Source organism: Crocodylus porosus, unplaced genomic scaffold (genome assembly GCF_001723895.1).
Source record: "Crocodylus porosus isolate Cpor-Errol unplaced genomic scaffold, CroPor_comp1, whole genome shotgun sequence".
Classification (NCBI taxonomy): domain Eukaryota; kingdom Metazoa; phylum Chordata; order Crocodylia; family Crocodylidae; genus Crocodylus; species Crocodylus porosus.
The window spans coordinates 35,075,036-35,091,667 of NW_017728906.1; the positions used below are offsets into that span (position 1 = coordinate 35,075,036).

At 38.2% G+C, this 16,632-nt stretch overlaps 1 protein-coding gene across 5 annotated transcripts in view; it reads right to left on the reverse strand.

Annotated features, from left to right (window-relative positions):
- SYNJ1 (synaptojanin 1) overlaps nt 1-16,632 on the reverse strand; it is a 101,084-nt gene that overhangs the window by 36,310 nt on the left and 48,142 nt on the right. For all 5 annotated transcript variants that reach the window (XM_019528831.1, XM_019528828.1, XM_019528827.1 and 2 more), the window contains 7 exons: nt 12,096-12,287; nt 11,810-11,894; nt 5,224-5,364; nt 4,638-4,830; nt 3,416-3,574; nt 876-1,032; nt 15-132 (listed from right to left, as the gene is read on the reverse strand). In XM_019528831.1, the coding sequence (XP_019384376.1) occupies nt 15-132; nt 876-1,032; nt 3,416-3,574; nt 4,638-4,830; nt 5,224-5,364; nt 11,810-11,894; nt 12,096-12,287 (1,045 nt within the window). The remainder of the gene's footprint in view (nt 1-14; nt 133-875; nt 1,033-3,415; nt 3,575-4,637; nt 4,831-5,223; nt 5,365-11,809; nt 11,895-12,095; nt 12,288-16,632) is intronic.

A 16,632-nucleotide genomic window follows, 5' to 3' on the forward strand; every position in this document is an offset into this window, starting at 1 on the left:
AGTAAAATTTAAACCTATGATCAGATGTTTTAAGTTCCGCTCTTCCATAGTGCAACAAAGTGCCAGGGGTCCATGTGTAAGGAATACTACTGTCATCCTGAAAACTGGCATTTAGAAGATCCAGGTCTTCAGCTAAAATAAATATTTAAGAAAACAAAAAGAATGACTGCAAGAACATGCTAAAAATCTAGATGGTAAAAGAAACTGAACAAGATGAGGGAAATTGGAGGGTTTTTAAATACTCAAATGTCAGTTACAACACCTTTGGCAACTACTGTGGTTAGGGACCTACCAAATTCGCAATTATGCAATTTTTGTAGAAACCGTTTATTTGATAGGTCCCTTGCGAAAAATCTCGACTCCCACGATAAAATGCAAAAATGGCAGCAAGCAGCAGGGGGAAGCTGCTGCAAACAGAAAGCCATGGGAAGTCCTGGGGGCATGGGGTGGGGGGCAGAGACTGGCTGAGGGGCCCTGAAAGTCCTGCTCCTACCTGGAGATTGACAGATGGCCATCTGGCAATCTCCGGGGAGGACAGGGATTTCCAAGAGCCCTTTACCAAAGGCATGGGGGGCCTGCCACGCTGTGCTGCAAAAATGGCACTAGACACCATGCTGGGACTGCAAAAAAATGGAAGCAGCTTCCGTGGTTTAGGTAGGTCCCTAGGTACACATAAAAGATGATCAAGACATTTATACAAAGAAGAACGAGGACTATATTCTCTGTTGAAGTCAGCCAATAAAATGAACAAGTTGTATTTTTCAGTGCTGTTTCAACAGCAAGGAAAAAAAATCTAATATCTCGGGGATTATGCATTGTCAAGATAATAACATTAAGTCACTTGAAATGATACAGAACTCAGGAAATTCTCAAACCTGATCGGTCAAAAGGCCATTTTCTTCTCCTCCAAAGAATGCGATCTGTCCATGCTGGTGTGCGACATTTTTCACTGGTGTCATAGTCATCAGAAAACAAGTCATATTTGTAAGTAGGAGCAAAACTTATTTTTCCCTCTAAAAATCCTCTGAAGATCTAAATAAGCAAAGAAATTCTGAGTCATACCTAACAACACACAAATGGTAGATCAGAAGCAGAAAATATCTTGAAACTGATCAAAACTCTGTTTTCACCTGAAGATGGAACAACAGTGGATGCATATATACCCTCTCTCAGAAGATCCTTCTAATCGGCAAAATGACCTTATCCTTCAAATTCTACTTTCTGAATTTGTCCTACACCAGCCATTGTGTAGTAGTAGATACAGAACCAGGCCAATCACTGCCATATTGAAATAGACTAATCTATAATTCTGAGTAGAAACATTATGGCATATGTACTGGGCATAGAAAGAAACTGCATTCCATCAGGCCTTAATGAAAGATCTCTCCCAATTCATTAAACATAAGTTACGTGACCTCTTAAATGAAGGTTTTAAAAAGGAAACTAGAAAGGAACGCAGAAATACAGCAAATACAAAGGATAACTTTCACTTTTCTTAATCTATAGTAATCAACATGTCTGCCAAAGAAAACGTGAAAGTCTGTCAAGAGTTCCTGTAGAATTCAGTTGCCACTGAAAATGACTAAATCCTTTAAGGGGGAAAATTTCAGGAGTTCCTAACGCAAGGCTAACAGGCCCAGTTCCCTAAAGAGAGAGAAGTTCTCACTAGAGAAGTGAAAAGTATACACAGGCAGGCAAGAACTCAAAGTCAACCAGTAGTTTGAACTTAGGTTTTATATTGATAGTCCTTAAGATTCCACTAATTCTAGAAAAATCTAAATGTAATTCCAATCCTTTAAGCCAAAGGCTGCTCAAATATCAGGTTGTCTTGCTTATTTTGAAGAAAACAACATCTTGAAATTGAGTTAAAGAAAAAGATGTCAGAAGTTTCAATGGCTACTAGATTTTTTTGGGTGTTTGTGCCATTTCCCCCTCCCCCACAATGTTTTTCTATGAGAAAAGGGGTCATCTCCCCTGTAGTTGTATGAAAGATCCACACAAACAGAAAAAGAATGCTGCTCTATGGTTTGGAAAGCACTATTTATAGATACAGTGCTGTCAATATATAAAACCAAATCAATCAATAGAATGAGAAAAAAAACAGGAAAAGATTTTTAAATTCTAGTTGATGATACTTTTAAAATAGAAAAAATATAATTACATTAGATCCGTTAATTAACTGCCATTAACAAGCACAATTAATACGAAAACCAATTAACACATTATTTTTTTTACGTGTGTTAAATCGTTGCTGCTGGGATGTGCATGCTGGGGGACAAGCAGCCTGTCCCCCTTGCTGCTGTCTGGCTGCACGCACATGTGGCCAACAAGCAGCCAGGTGGGGTTATTTGGGTGCCTGGCCTGCAGCAGGGCAAGGTGAGGTGCCTGCCCCTCCAGTGAGGGAATGGGGTGGAGGGCTTTGAGAGCAGCAAGGAGCTCTGTGGCCAAGCCAACGGCACGGGCTAGTGTCTGTGCTTGTGAGGGCCAGGCAGCCCCAGGAGATGCTGCTGGGGGAAACAGGGGACTGTGGGTTGGGAGTGAGGTGTGCCCCTGACAGGTATCCTCTTTTGTGGGATTGGAAATATGGTAACTCTAGTTTTGACCCTTTTCACTTACTGTATTGAAATCACTAGGCAGAAATTAGCACAGTTCTACTCTGTTCTTATGGCACCAAGTTGTAACTGAAATCAATGTATTTGAAAATATAGAAAAAGCATCCAAAAATATTTATAATAAAAATTGGGATTCTATTTTTTAACTGCATGATTAAAATTGCAATTAATCACAAGTTTTTTAATCTCGCAATTATGATTTTTTTAATAGTTTGAAGCTCTAGATTAAATTCCCAATTAGCATGTCATCATTAAAAACCAGAAGACAGCTAAAATTAGAAGTCTCTTTTCAGCCACAACCTCTCTCCACCCCAAACTTTTCCTCTCAAATAATAATTCCATAATTTGTTTCCAAGCTGCTAGCTTATCTGTTGGATTGTGTCACAAATTGGTTTATAAAGACATTCATTCTATTAGCACAGCAATTTGAATGGATCAAGTGGCAGTAGTACAAAAAATGCTCTCAAAAATCCAGTGTGTTGGAACCAATTATATTTGACACGCCTTACCTATTTTTAATATGCCCAATACTGAAATCAAATACAATTTCCCTCTTTTATAAAAGTAAACTGTAAAACTAAAGCTATTAGTAAAGTCATTGTAGTTGCAAAACAAAAATTTATTCAGAACAAGTACCCTCCTGAGTTTCACAGCTCCACCCCAGCAGATTAGGGTCTGGACAAAAGTGATAAATTAATAATGCTAACACAAACTTGTACAAACACCCTCAATAAGCTAGCTTTAGTAAGAAAGAAAGAATTTGTAAAATAAAGTATATGTAAATGCAACACCCCCCAAATTACCTGCCCAGCATTTTTTTGATTTACAAGTTGATCTCCTGCAAGAAGGGAATCCCAGGTCTGTTGCCGAATTAGGTCTTTTACTTCCTCGTTAGGAAGGTCTATACGATAGTTAAAATCACCACACCAAAATATATAATCATGGGAAAAGAGCATTCTTCCCTGTAAGAAAAACAGACGCAATGAAATTCAAGTCCACATAATGACAAATCTACAACTTCTAAATGCAGAAGTAAAACTCACAAGCCTTTTCAGTTGTCAAAAGTCCATATTATTTCTATCTGAATAGAAATCCTAGGGAGGCTTGATCACGTACACAGTTATGGTTACTGCTCATCTGGATTGTAGTGTGTACATAAGAACTGGAAGTAGGGTCTCATATGCACAAAAAGGAAAAATCTGCCATGAAATGACACTTTTATATAGTTTGCAGGTCATCTGAACTGGAATCTAACCGTCTTACCATTCTGCGCTGGTTTTAGAAGGTGCTGTAATGAGAAGCATGTCATCCAAATTACAAAAGGGCTTTTTTTCAGGAGAGTGAAGACACTCTCTTGGGACCTTGCAGATCACTAACTAGCAAGCTGAGCAAAGGAATGCTTTGTTATTCAATTAGAATTAACTATTTTCAATTGCAAAAGGTTTTCAGGTGTTAAAAACATTCTGTAATAAACTCCAAGGCCTTTGGAAGATTAGCATTTTGATTTTCTGGTTTGATTCCTCTACTCCCCTCATACAAATTCGCCAACCTAATTGCATTTAATTTTTTAAAAACCCGACTTGCGTCTTTGCAATTGTCAGTTGAGAGGAACTAAAATCTGACTACAGATATGACAGTTATAAAACAAAAAACTAAGGAATCAAAAGTAAAGGATCAACTCCCTCTTATATAGTGGCACGGAAAAAAGTAAAGGCCAGTTTGCATATGGGAAGCACATCAAGACAGTAGGTATAGGTATAACAAATGAACGTAATTTAGCAACAGGGGCTTGGATTTAGACTTAAAACACATTTTTTATAAGATGGTAACATTTTTCAAATACTAAGGTCTGCATTTGTTGTGTCTTTATAAAAGCAAGCTGCAGAATTGGGTGTTAAAGTTTCATGAGCAGTACTGGAAAATCTTTGTCTTAGACTTGTCCTAAAAAGCATTACATACTTTCAGCAACTACCCTGAGGTTTTAATTTTTTTGTATTATGGAATCTGGAGAGGATTGCTGCTTACCATTGGGAAACTGAGCTTTCGAGCTATTTCTATGAAGTCTTCATTTCTCTCTTTAACTTGTGACTGCCCTGCAGCAAAGTGACTGCAGACAAAGCAAAGACTGGATGTATGAAACAACATTCGAATTGCTACTGCACCTTTATTGCCAGTAGCTCCTCCCATACCAGTCTTTACAGTATCAACAGCAACATCCCTTTAAAAAAGAATTGAACATCGATTATTAAACCTTTAAAATAATGACAAATCTTCTGCAACTCTCAGTAACACTCAAAAACAGCCAACTATAGATTAAATTATCTTTTGAAAAAGCACAAAATGACAGGGTGAAACAACATAACTGTACAGAAAGTTACATTAACTCATTCAGAAATACCAATTTTTTTCTGAGCAGATAAGACAGATAATTACAACCTTTCAGATCTCACAGGTGAACAAGATTATAGCATTTCAGGAAATTCTTTGATACGAAATGCAATAGCTTTTCAGAAACTATACATATTTTTCAGCACAGTCAGAAACAAGTTTGCAACGTAAAACAAATCTAAAAGGCATAAAAACCTTGAAACACGATGGCCTATTCACTCACCTGATAAAAGGAGCATGATGGGGTCTGATGAACACAAAGAGACAGACGCCCACTAACTGCTCAGAAGCCAGCAGCACATACTTGTAATCTCTTGATATTGTCTTCTGCAGTTCAACAGACCATAGCTTCTGATTTGTTGTGCTGGGAGTACAATAAAAATGAGTTAAAAAGAAAAGAAAAGAAAACGGACTTGAAGCAAAGGACAAGGAGATTAAATTGATATCAGAATGGAGAAAACAGCTATGGGATCTGAAAATAAGTTGGACATACACAGATATGTGGACAAAAATTGATGACATTTGCAGCTACATTTTAGATTGAATGAGGAAGTAGTAAAATGTGAATTCAGCAGGCCTAAGAGAAAGATTACAGTGAACAAGGCAGGAAACTAAAAGGGCCTAAATAAGGGTTTTTTTTAATGGGAAATGGAATAAAACCAACATATTTTGCAAATGAAGAGAAAAATCAAGGTTGAGTGCCTGCTTCTAAATATGGACATGAATACCAATTAAAGTCCTTCTAAAAAACAAAAAACCACCACCTCCCCCTCACAAAAAACAACACCCTAGTAACGACCTGAAACCCTCTGCCCCTCCCATCTGTTCTCTCTGTTGGTTCAGCAAAATAAGTATGTCAAGTCCTTTTTTCTCTACCGCTTCTTTGCCTCCTCTCTTCCTTGTCCCAGCTGATGTAGTATTTTAGCTCATGCTGCCCCACTTCAGGCATTCTCTTTCAGTGAAAGTCAACCCCTTAAAAACCCAGAAGTTTCTTACTTTCCATACACTGTTTTTAACACTACTAATACAGCGCCCTTAACATGGTTTCCTCAGGCCTCTTTACTCTGAGCACATACAATACCATTTCTTGTGTAAAGAACTGGCTTATCTTTGTGACACCCACACACAAAAAGTGACATACTTTCCCACACGACCTTTGCATATGTACGATCCCAAAGCATGTCCCACCATTTCTTCATCCCCACACCTCTCCCTTGGACACTTTGTTGTTCTTGCCATGCTCCGTCTACGTTGCACCTCCCTCACCAGCAAGATATTTTGTCTAAATCAGCATGTTCCCTTTTCTGTCCTCCATCAGCCACCTCCCTCCACACCTTCATTTGTCCTTCTGTAAGGTCCCCAGCAATGCCATCCTGTCTCAATTTTTGTCAGCCTCTAGCAATCTTTCAGGACCTCCAGCCCCACCTCTCCTATTCTGTATGCCCTTATGAAACTTTTTATTCTTATGTAATGAATGAGAGGTTGCCACACCCGTGGCTTCTTCCAAGAGCCCCCATACATTCCCCATCTTTTCAAGACTGTACCTGCAATAAAGCAGCTAAGGCAATTTGCTTTCCCTCCCTCTGTTGCTTCTTTGCACACTGCACTCATGCAGTTTGTGTAAATGAACATCCAGCATTTCTTTCCCTCTGCCCCCAAACCTTTCTTGCTTTATCCAGTTCCATTCTGGCTAGCCTCTTTTTGCTTTCCAGAAAAACAAACATATTTCCCTTTGTTCTTTCACTAACTGCTGCCATGACGGTAGAAAAACAGTTGTGGTGCACAGAATGACTGGCAGCAACACCATCTTAACTGCACCTTAACTCCTCACTTTTCTAGCAAAAGACAGGCCTTCCCATCTGCAACCATAACACCCATCATACCCTTGCTTTTTACCTTTCCCATGCTTTCTTTTCCCTTCTGCCTCGATTGGGATCCCTAAAACTCTGATGTCTTACTCCAGTACTTGTAGTCCAAGCTTTTCTATGTCCTTCCAGTTTCCTACTTCCATTACAGTGCTTTTCATATTAATTTAGCCCCAGTTACTTCATCACACTCCATTGTACGTTTTAGTACCCTTTCAATTGATAATTTGTCTCCTAACCACTACATTGATGTCATCCATATGGAGCGCAAACTTTACCTCTCCCTGGTATCATTACACCACTTATGATTTTATCTTTTCTTATTCTTTGCGTCAGCAGTTCCACTGCACATAAGAACAATATTGGTGACCATGAGCACCCCTGTCTTATCCCTGTTTGAATTTTAAGGGTTCTACTCAGATGTCCATTTATTAGCACTTGACTTGCCATCTCTCTCTATAACCGCCTTATTATCCATCCATCAATTTCTCTGGGAAAGCCATTTTCCTTAACACTTCAGATAAAAAAAAAAAATCATGGTTTACTCTATTGTATGCTTTCTTCAGAACCAAATTTGCTACTGCCATATTTAATTTACTCCCCTGAACTCTCCTGTTAGTGCATCACTTTTCAGCCAAATCAAGTCAGAAATTCTCCTGCCTGGGACTACACGGATTTAATCTTCATGTATTACTTTTTCAGGTTTTTCCAAATTCTCAAAGCCACCATATCTTTGACTACAATTTGCGGCCTGTATTTAGCAAGTTAATCAATCTCCAGTTCTTCAGAAGCTTTTTCTCCCCTTTCTTGAATAATAAAATTACTATACACTCAGGAAGCCTTCCACTTCCCCATTCCTGTCATTTCCTGCCTCCTCCTCTCCACTCTGGGCTGGAGCCCAAGGATATTAATGGTGGGAAGATGCCTACCTGGACTTGGGGAGTACCCAAAGCCCTAGACTGACAGGCCTCTGCTCGTTGAATTTTGGAACCAATTTGGCCACGATTAAAATTAAAAACCAAAAGAACAAAGCCTGTGCTAAAGCTTTGCAGCAGTTTAAAAAAAGGTACCACAGACCAATTCTGGATGAATTAAGTCTATGCATACTATATGCAAATTGCTACAACCATGTTAAATTGCAAGGTTATTGTTTTCAACTTTGCTCCTCACTTCCACATGCTTAGGGAGAGCAGGGTCTGACACTAAGGGGACAGGGAAGGGACTGCCAGGGTAAGAAGCTGGGGGGGGGGAAAGAGTAGGGAGCAAAAGGTTACCTGATCCCCCAGCTTTAAATTTTCCTTGCTGTAGCAGTGGGAGAGGGACAAATTCAAAGGCAAACCTCCAATAATTAGACTGCATACTTGGAAGATTATAGATATTTTATAAAATTTCCCATAACAGAATCTAATTACTGGGGGGTTATCTTATTATCAAGGTCATCTTCTATGCAAGTAAATATGGTATGTCTTGGCATTAAAAGCAAGCTGCCACCGTGGTCACTTGGGAGATACCCATAGGACAGTACACAAGCTCTGAAGTTTTCCTCAACCTTGCTGCTTAGAGGCAAAAGATAGGTACAAAAAATGAGCAACTGAAATTTTTGTTTTTGGCTGAGACCATCCCTTTCCTACAGGCCAATTTAGGAAAGGATTACAATTTCAGTAGAAAAGAACAGCTCACAAGTTATGACTCCACCCTTCCTTTGTAACTTGAGGACTGAATCAGATGACAAAGGACTGAGAGGAGCTTGAGACCTGAGAAAGATCTGGAAGTCACACAGGATCTAGCTGTGGCCATCATACAGGCACCCCTCGACATTCTTGTATCCCCTGCGAATGGCGAAATCCACAAATAAGGCACTGCGTTTATGAACGCAGTGCCCCCAGCAGCTGGGGGAGGTGTGTGTGGGGGGGGAGTGCACGGCAGTGGGAGCCTGGCAGCAGCAAATTTGGAGCTCCTGAGGACCTCCTGTAAGTGCAGACAGTGTATTTAAAAATGCAGGTTTGGCATTCGTGAATATTTCAAACTGCGAATGCCGAACCTGCGAATAGCAAGGATTTCCTGTACTTTCTTTTCTCTAGCATTTCATCAGTTCTCTCAATGAAACAGCCCTTGTCCTTGAAAGATAAGTCTTACATCTTTCTCTGAGCTACTGATGTTAGGCTGGAGTAGTAAGGTAAAAAAGTTTCTGTGCAGGGTTACTCCAAAAGCCACAGCTCAATATGGTTTGAGGCATTTTACAGAGCTTTCAGTGTGGTTGGCTACCCTATAGTGTTTGGTAAGTAATGCTTTAGGTGTCTATTGCTGATCTGTTGGGAAGGAAGTCAAGATGGACACCCCATAAAGGACAGCTGTAAAGTTCTAATTGGCCACTGTCATCCTTTGGAGGACCTGTGGACTCTTCCTTACAGTTAAGGAGGTCAGTTTCTCCCCTTAAATTGTCAGCTAGAGTGGAAAGCAAAGGCCTAACCTACTTATATCTGTTCTAAACAGTAGACATCCCCAAAAATTTCAGAGCAGGATGCAGCTGACAAAAACAAAGCGTAGGGGAGACTATATGCTCTTTCCTTGAAGAACAGGGAAAATAAAACCAAATCAGCTAAGTATCTTTTGCCAGGTCACCAGCCCCTAACATGGGCTATGGACAAGCATACCTTTTTAACCACTTTAAAAGGGAAGATGGAGTAGCCACTCAGGAATGCACATCAACTGTTACAATATAACTGTTATATCTGCATGATCCTATAGCTAAACCTAGTTAGCTAAACAGCTTAATTTTAATCCTGAATGAAAAGTTAAAGTTATAATAGCTTTGTTATGCTTGCATTGCTACAGATGCATGCAAATGTGACAACTATGTCATATCAAGTAATACAGGTATAAGCAGTTCATCGTAAAACTGTTATCTCAGTCTACACACAAGTATATAGTCACCTAGGTCCATTTACTCATTCCTGTGCAAAAGTCCTAATTGCAAGCTGTAAAGTGACTATCCTTCCAAGCAACTCCTAAAATGTTTGAAGTTGTCCAGAGATCATACTGTCAGGTGATATTCTTGACATACCATTTCTTCAAATCAATGTAAACACCTGTATTATCATCTGTAAACATTGGTGTAGGCATCAGATCAGCATGAATGCAAAAATTTATGTAAATGGTGCAGTCAATGGGGCATTCCCTGGAAATCTAGATATACTGACAGAGGAGATATGGACTCTGCTACCTCCAGTTGTGACTGAAGGGACTCCTACAATAATATCACATCAGTAGCTTGAAGACACCCTAAAAACAAACTTCCAGGAGTCAGAAATTTGAGAGCTGGTAAAAAGGCTAAAATAGTCTCAGTGATCTGGTGCCAATATCAGTAATGAAGAACTTCAGAGCCTTACTAGGCCATACTAAAAGATGCTCCTGTCTCCACAGGTAGACAAGTTCCTTTGGAAACACCTTTAGGACTTGATGAGAGGGTAGATGCCAGAGAAGGAGCTACAGGCACAGGAACTGGTTTATATCACTGGAACCTTAGGACATTTATACACATATCTTTTCGTCCCGTGACATGCTGGAGATCCAGCGGGTTGAAGGAGACTCAGTTAACTGAGTCTGCTCCACATGCAAACTGATGCACACTGTGCTGCTTTGTATGCAGTTGTACAAGCGGCAAAATGTGGGTCAGCACACAGAAAAAGGTGGCAGCACACTTCTGAAATAAAACACCTCTGACGTGTTTCAGTTCAGAAGTATGCCAACACCATTTTCTGCGTGCTGACGAGAATTTCGCTGCCTATACAATTGTATGCGTCACAGCGGTGGGCGCTTTTGAAAGTCTGGTGCTATGGCACAAGCATGTGTACAAATGCCCTTAAATAGAATCTTGAATTATCCAACAATGTTATGTGAAGGACTTGGCACAGCTCTCTTGATAGACACTACTGACAGAACCAACATAAGCATGAGTGTCCTGGACTTGAATAAAAAATGGTCTTGAGGTCTAGAGGTAAAATGTTTTAGAGGGAAGCGTGAAATTAGGTCCATCCGCTTGTCCTCAAGGTTGTGAAGCTTCGGAAGTCTTAAATACTTATGTGCTTTTCCTGGTAATTTAGTGGGAAGGGAAGACTAAAGCCCTGCATATACACTTCTCTACATATCATGAGGTGAAATTGCTGAGACATACAGAACACAGCAAAGAGCATCAGATTCTAAGATTGGGCATAATGTGCACTTCCTAAATTTCTTTCTAGCCTGGATATCTATATTCCCTGTGCTAGGACAAGCCCTGAGGAACCTTTAGGGAGAAAATTTTACTTCAAATCTATATTAAAAAACTTAATGACAAACAAACCTTAATATAGCTAACCATACATTAAGTAAGAATAAATCAGAATATAGTCAAGGGTCCTTTTTGCTCTCTCGAGCAAAGAAGAAATCAACAAAGTTAGACAAGAAGTTCCTTGTAAGAACTAGGGAATCTTATGCAAAAAGTGTGCAAAGGCACTTGAAAGCCCTGTTTCTTAAGTGGTATGCAAGAAAGGTTCCTTCCACATTCCTATCACCAGTAGCTTCTCCCACCCAAGAAGTGGGAGTACACAAGATCTGCAGAACCAGACAAACATCCAAGACATACTACTTCTAGAGTGCTTAAGGAAGCAAACAGTGCAAGAGTTGAGAGTGCTAGTCCCAAGATTTTGTTTAATTAATTGTTTTGATATGTAAAGGCATACTGCAGACAGTTTTGTTGGGTCATTGCTTTTTTGTTTCCCCAAGGGAAATCTGAGTCAAGGTATATGCTTCTTGGCAGAAGCTGCTAGTACCTGGACAAAAATTTATCTGGAACCAGTCAAGTGTGTTACAAAATGAGATTGTTAACACATTTAATATGTTAACAAAAATTGCAAACGGCATTTGTATCAAATGAATTGAAGCTGTGTATATGGTATCGCTTACCTGGCATTTACAATGTTTCCTGCATTTAACTCTACCATTTCTTCAAATCCAATGGCAAATATGTCTATGGGCCTGCTTCTTCGATCTATATTTAAATTTTAAAGAGAGATTATTTGTTCGTTACAATTACATTTAAAAAAATATTTTATCCACTTTTCATTTCTTATGATCCATTAAAAATCATAAGCACAGATATTTATCATATTTATCAGATATCACAAGCACATTAAAAATCATTAAGCACAGGTATTTCAAGCAAAAAGGAACACGAAGGTATACGACCCACCTTGCAATTCATGGACACCAGCTAGTTTTGGTGCATCGAGAAGCCAGTCTGTGAGTGTCTGGTTTTTAAAGGCAATGCTTCGGAACTGTTTCCCGCCATTTACGTTCCATGTTCCGACACAGACTCGGATCTTTTTGGGCTTTGCATACTTATAAAAGTTTTCACACATATTCTTTAGGATTTTTACAGATGCTGTAGAAACATTAACACATTAACTTACATAAGACTTCCACAAAATTTGATAAATACAATTTCTCCTTTTAAACAAAAATCACACCAAAGCAATGTTTGTACACGCACAAAATTTTCAGCATTTGAAGCAAACTGAAACACACCGAACACCACAGTGATGCACTTCATAATGGAAAATACTGACATATTTACTTGTCTGAGTAGGATACTAATGGGAAGAAAAACTGCAGTAAATTTGTAATGCTTTGGAGTTGCTCTTAATTTTATTATTTTAAATGTTACTCATAATTGAATTTTCTAAACCATTTTAGAAATATGTCAGCAAAACTAACATATATGTGACTGATATCTGCCAATGGAAGCCAGTATTTATGATGATATACCCCAACAAAATGCTCCATTGATGAAATTCACCTGTTGTTTAGATGCACTCAAAACAAATACAGCAAGCTTTCAGATTTCCAAATTAATTATTTTAAAACAAGCACAATTACTGTGAAAGTGAAAATAATAAGCTTCCCTACTTTAATATATTAAAGTTATTTAGCTGCTTTCAAATATCACTGTTAAGTTATAGATAACAAAGCTGAAAGTCTCATGTCTTTTTTGTTACAAATGGGAACCAACTCTTAAATCAGATGATAGAGGATGGTGCAGTGCATAGGACATTATCCTGGGGCTCAAGATACCTGGATTTAACTCCTTGCTCCATAAAATGGGGATGGCAGCAGTACCACTGCCTCAAATGATCAGTGTGAGAATAAAGACATTAAAGATGACAAGACGATCAGCTAGTTCAACAGCAGGAGACAAAGTACCTTGATTAGCCACGTGATAGCTCTGTGTTAGTTGAGTTAAGTTATACATGAAGATGTGCTTTTTTAGAGTGAACTACACTTTTCCATAATTAGATGTATATACCAAAATACTGAAAAGAATTGTAGTTTGCCTTTAAAATCACAGTGAAAAAGCTGCAGGTGACTATTACCAGCTTTAAGATACATCTGCAACATCATGTTTGAATGTGCTATCAAAACAGCAGAAAGCAACCAGAGATAATGTTTTCCCTTAGTATTTCCTTTCCCTTTTAACCTAGTACTGCCCTGAGAAAACACCAGTATTCTTGTGAGCTAGATCCCCTCCCTCCACACCTCCAGTCGGCATTTTGTGCTCTGGAAATTAAAACAAAAAAAACAGTAAAATCTCCCTTCTTATGGTCGTGTAAGAAAACCCTTCCAAATGTAAAGCACAGTACAAATCAAAACAATGTCATTCTGAGTGTATTACCTATTTCAATGTTGAGAATGTCATTCTCAATATGATAACCTATCTGCTCAACTTCAAGTCAAAGAGCATAGCAGATATCAGAAAAGTATCGAAGCTGGACAAAGACAAGCATCTGAGCCTCACTGAAAAGGTCTAGCAGAGCCACAGGAAGCATCCAAACATTTAAAGGGAAAAAAGCCAACAATCATGAAACAAGCATGATTACATTTTTGAGTGCCTGCATGATTTACTGAAGGTGGTATCTCAAGTAAGCGTATCATAGTTTATAAATGGAACTTGGAACTGTCGCCCTTCATGATACAACCTTCACTGGCAATTTGCGCCTTTATTTATGCCAACTACTTTAGATTAAATGAGAGGTGATTTGCAACCAAGAAACTTTTAAGATGTGTTGCAAAATGATATCCATCATCTAGTCACTGATATGGCACCTTTCATGGCTAGAGCTCCTTTCTGGATTGGGGCCTAATTTAAGGGAACAGCAGAAAATTTGAAAAAGTCTAAATCCAGAAATGATTTTTGTACTAATATAAAATAGATGAAGAGGAACACAGGAAATATTTCTAAAATTGCATGAGCACAATTGGTTTCACAGGTCTGTAGCTTTTTCTGCACATATCTCCTTGGGTATGTATAATTTTTTCTCCTTCCAGTAAACTGTTGCTTTTATTCTGCCACATTACAATACAAGTAATTATCTTAAGTTATTTACCTGCAATGCAACTTCTGCAGATTAGAGAATTTTTTTAAAGGAATGTTTTAAAATAACAACTTAAGCTACTACAAGTTAAATGCTAAAGACTATCTTGTAATACAATGCAAATGACTACATATATTTTCCGATTCATTTTAGTACACAGGCTCTCTTTAATACACACTTTTAGGCAGTAGATCTGGCCACTAATAAACTATTAAATCAGTAGTTTTTGAGTAATTGACATTTATGCCACCCATAGAGAATTATAAAATAAAGACTCTTGTAGTTCAAGAGGGTGACATCATAATTTAAAAAGTCAATAAGTACTGTAATAAAAAGGCTTTAAAACTCCCCTGCTAATTTCAATCGATCCATTATTTTGAAAATATATTACCCAAGACTCCTTTGGACTTCATATTTTAAAAGCTCAAGATAGTTTTATTGGTTTCAAGTAAGTAGTACGGGGTTGCAAAGTGGACTAATAAGCACCCCCCAACACCTCCCCCACAACTCAGAGGAAGTCTGAGGAAGAAACTGAATGATCAAAGTTCTAATTGTAAACCACTTACATGTTTAACTGCAGTAATAACCAAAAAGCTTTTAATATTTAAGTAGCAGTGAAAAAGTTTGATCTAGCCAGCAATAAATTCTTGATTAAAATCTTTAGGGTTATCTTTCTTACAAAGAATCTATTCCTTAAGTAGTCAAGGCCTTTGGTAATAGCCACCATCCTTCAGGCAAAGAGTTAATCGAAATGCCATGCAGAATATATTAGAGGGTAAGCAAAGAGCTTTTGCGGAAAGATGCTATGCACTCCCTCCTACCCACCACCTCTCTCCCCCCAGGGAACTAAGCATCTGAACTAGCTTCACTGATATCACCAACTTCACTTTGTCCTACATGGAGAACAGTGAAGTGAAAACTTAAATTGTTGTATAAGTATTTCAAACATGGACTGAAAATTTGAACATCTGTGCATTTGGACTAGCTGATTAAAAAACAGTTTTTGGGCACAGGAAATAGTACATTGCACAGATGGGTGATAACAACACTTCTCAACTGTCCCATAATACATCGATGCAACTTTACTGTTTACATAAAAGAGATTGGCTTTCAGAGAAAAATCAGAAGGTCATGAAAGCAGTGTTCAAAGATGTAACAATGAGAGCGAGCCAACAGTCCTTGTGGGGGAGATTTTAAAAGTTTATATGAAGGCATAGATCCAACATTGCTTTCTCTACCAGCCCAGGTCCTACATACTATAAGACATTCCTTTCTCTTCATCAGGATATGCAGAAATGCCTTACTTTCACAAAACCACACTAGTATTTTTATACATTGTGATCTTGTCCTTTTACAAGTATAATATCACATGAAAAGTTAAGGTATGTAGGTGATACTTTAAAATGACAGGATTTGGACTTAATTGTGTGATCTACTCTTGGGTCAGTTTAAGGTGAGATTTGCTGTTACAGGATGCAGGACTGCACCTATATTTTGTATTAGCTATGCTTATTTATATACTGCTATAATTATCATCATCTTGCATATTAATATATGTTTATATTAATCTATAATGATTTTTTTGCACTCTTGTCCATTATTTCTGTCATTTCCTAATATTTGGGTACTTCACTGGGTAAGCACAACATTCTTTTAATACAAATGTAAAGTGTAATGTGTTTTAAAACAGATTTGTTGTGTAGCTGTAAATGACCTGCGCTTAAGACTAACTGGATTAGCAAAGCAATAGCAGCATCCATTCTGTATAAAGCGCTAGAGAATATGGAAGTGGTTTATAATTGCAGAAGTAGCTCAATGCTAGAGGAAACATTTCCAAAGAATTTCCACAATACCTTTTCTTTGTAGAAAGCAAGAACTTCATGACACCTGTCAAGTGAGAATGTGCCTTACACAAAGTACCAATTTATAGCTTTTATTTAGTAATTAAAGAGCAAAGTGACTGCATATGTATGTCTACCTCAAGGTCCAGATTCTTGATTGTGCATACAGTTGCAAGTCTAGAACTTTAAAATTCCAATGCTTTCATGTTTTTACCCCCTTATTCAAGAGTCTGCTAATGACTTTGCAACAAAGCAGGAATGTTGCTTGGATTCTTATACCTGTAGGGAATCGTGAGGCTTATTTCACGTTTGTAAAATGTTTAATTTTATCCTCAGGAAAAAAAACCATACCTAAATAAAATGTATTTTTCTTCAATGCTAGGATCCTAGCTTTAAGGTAACGTATAACTACAGTATAGAACCCTCCAGTCAAAGGAGGGGTTTATGGTTTAAAGTTAGCAAAAGTATGTCACATGATGGAGAGAGATGGCAACTCATTAGATCTTAGCTAGGGCAT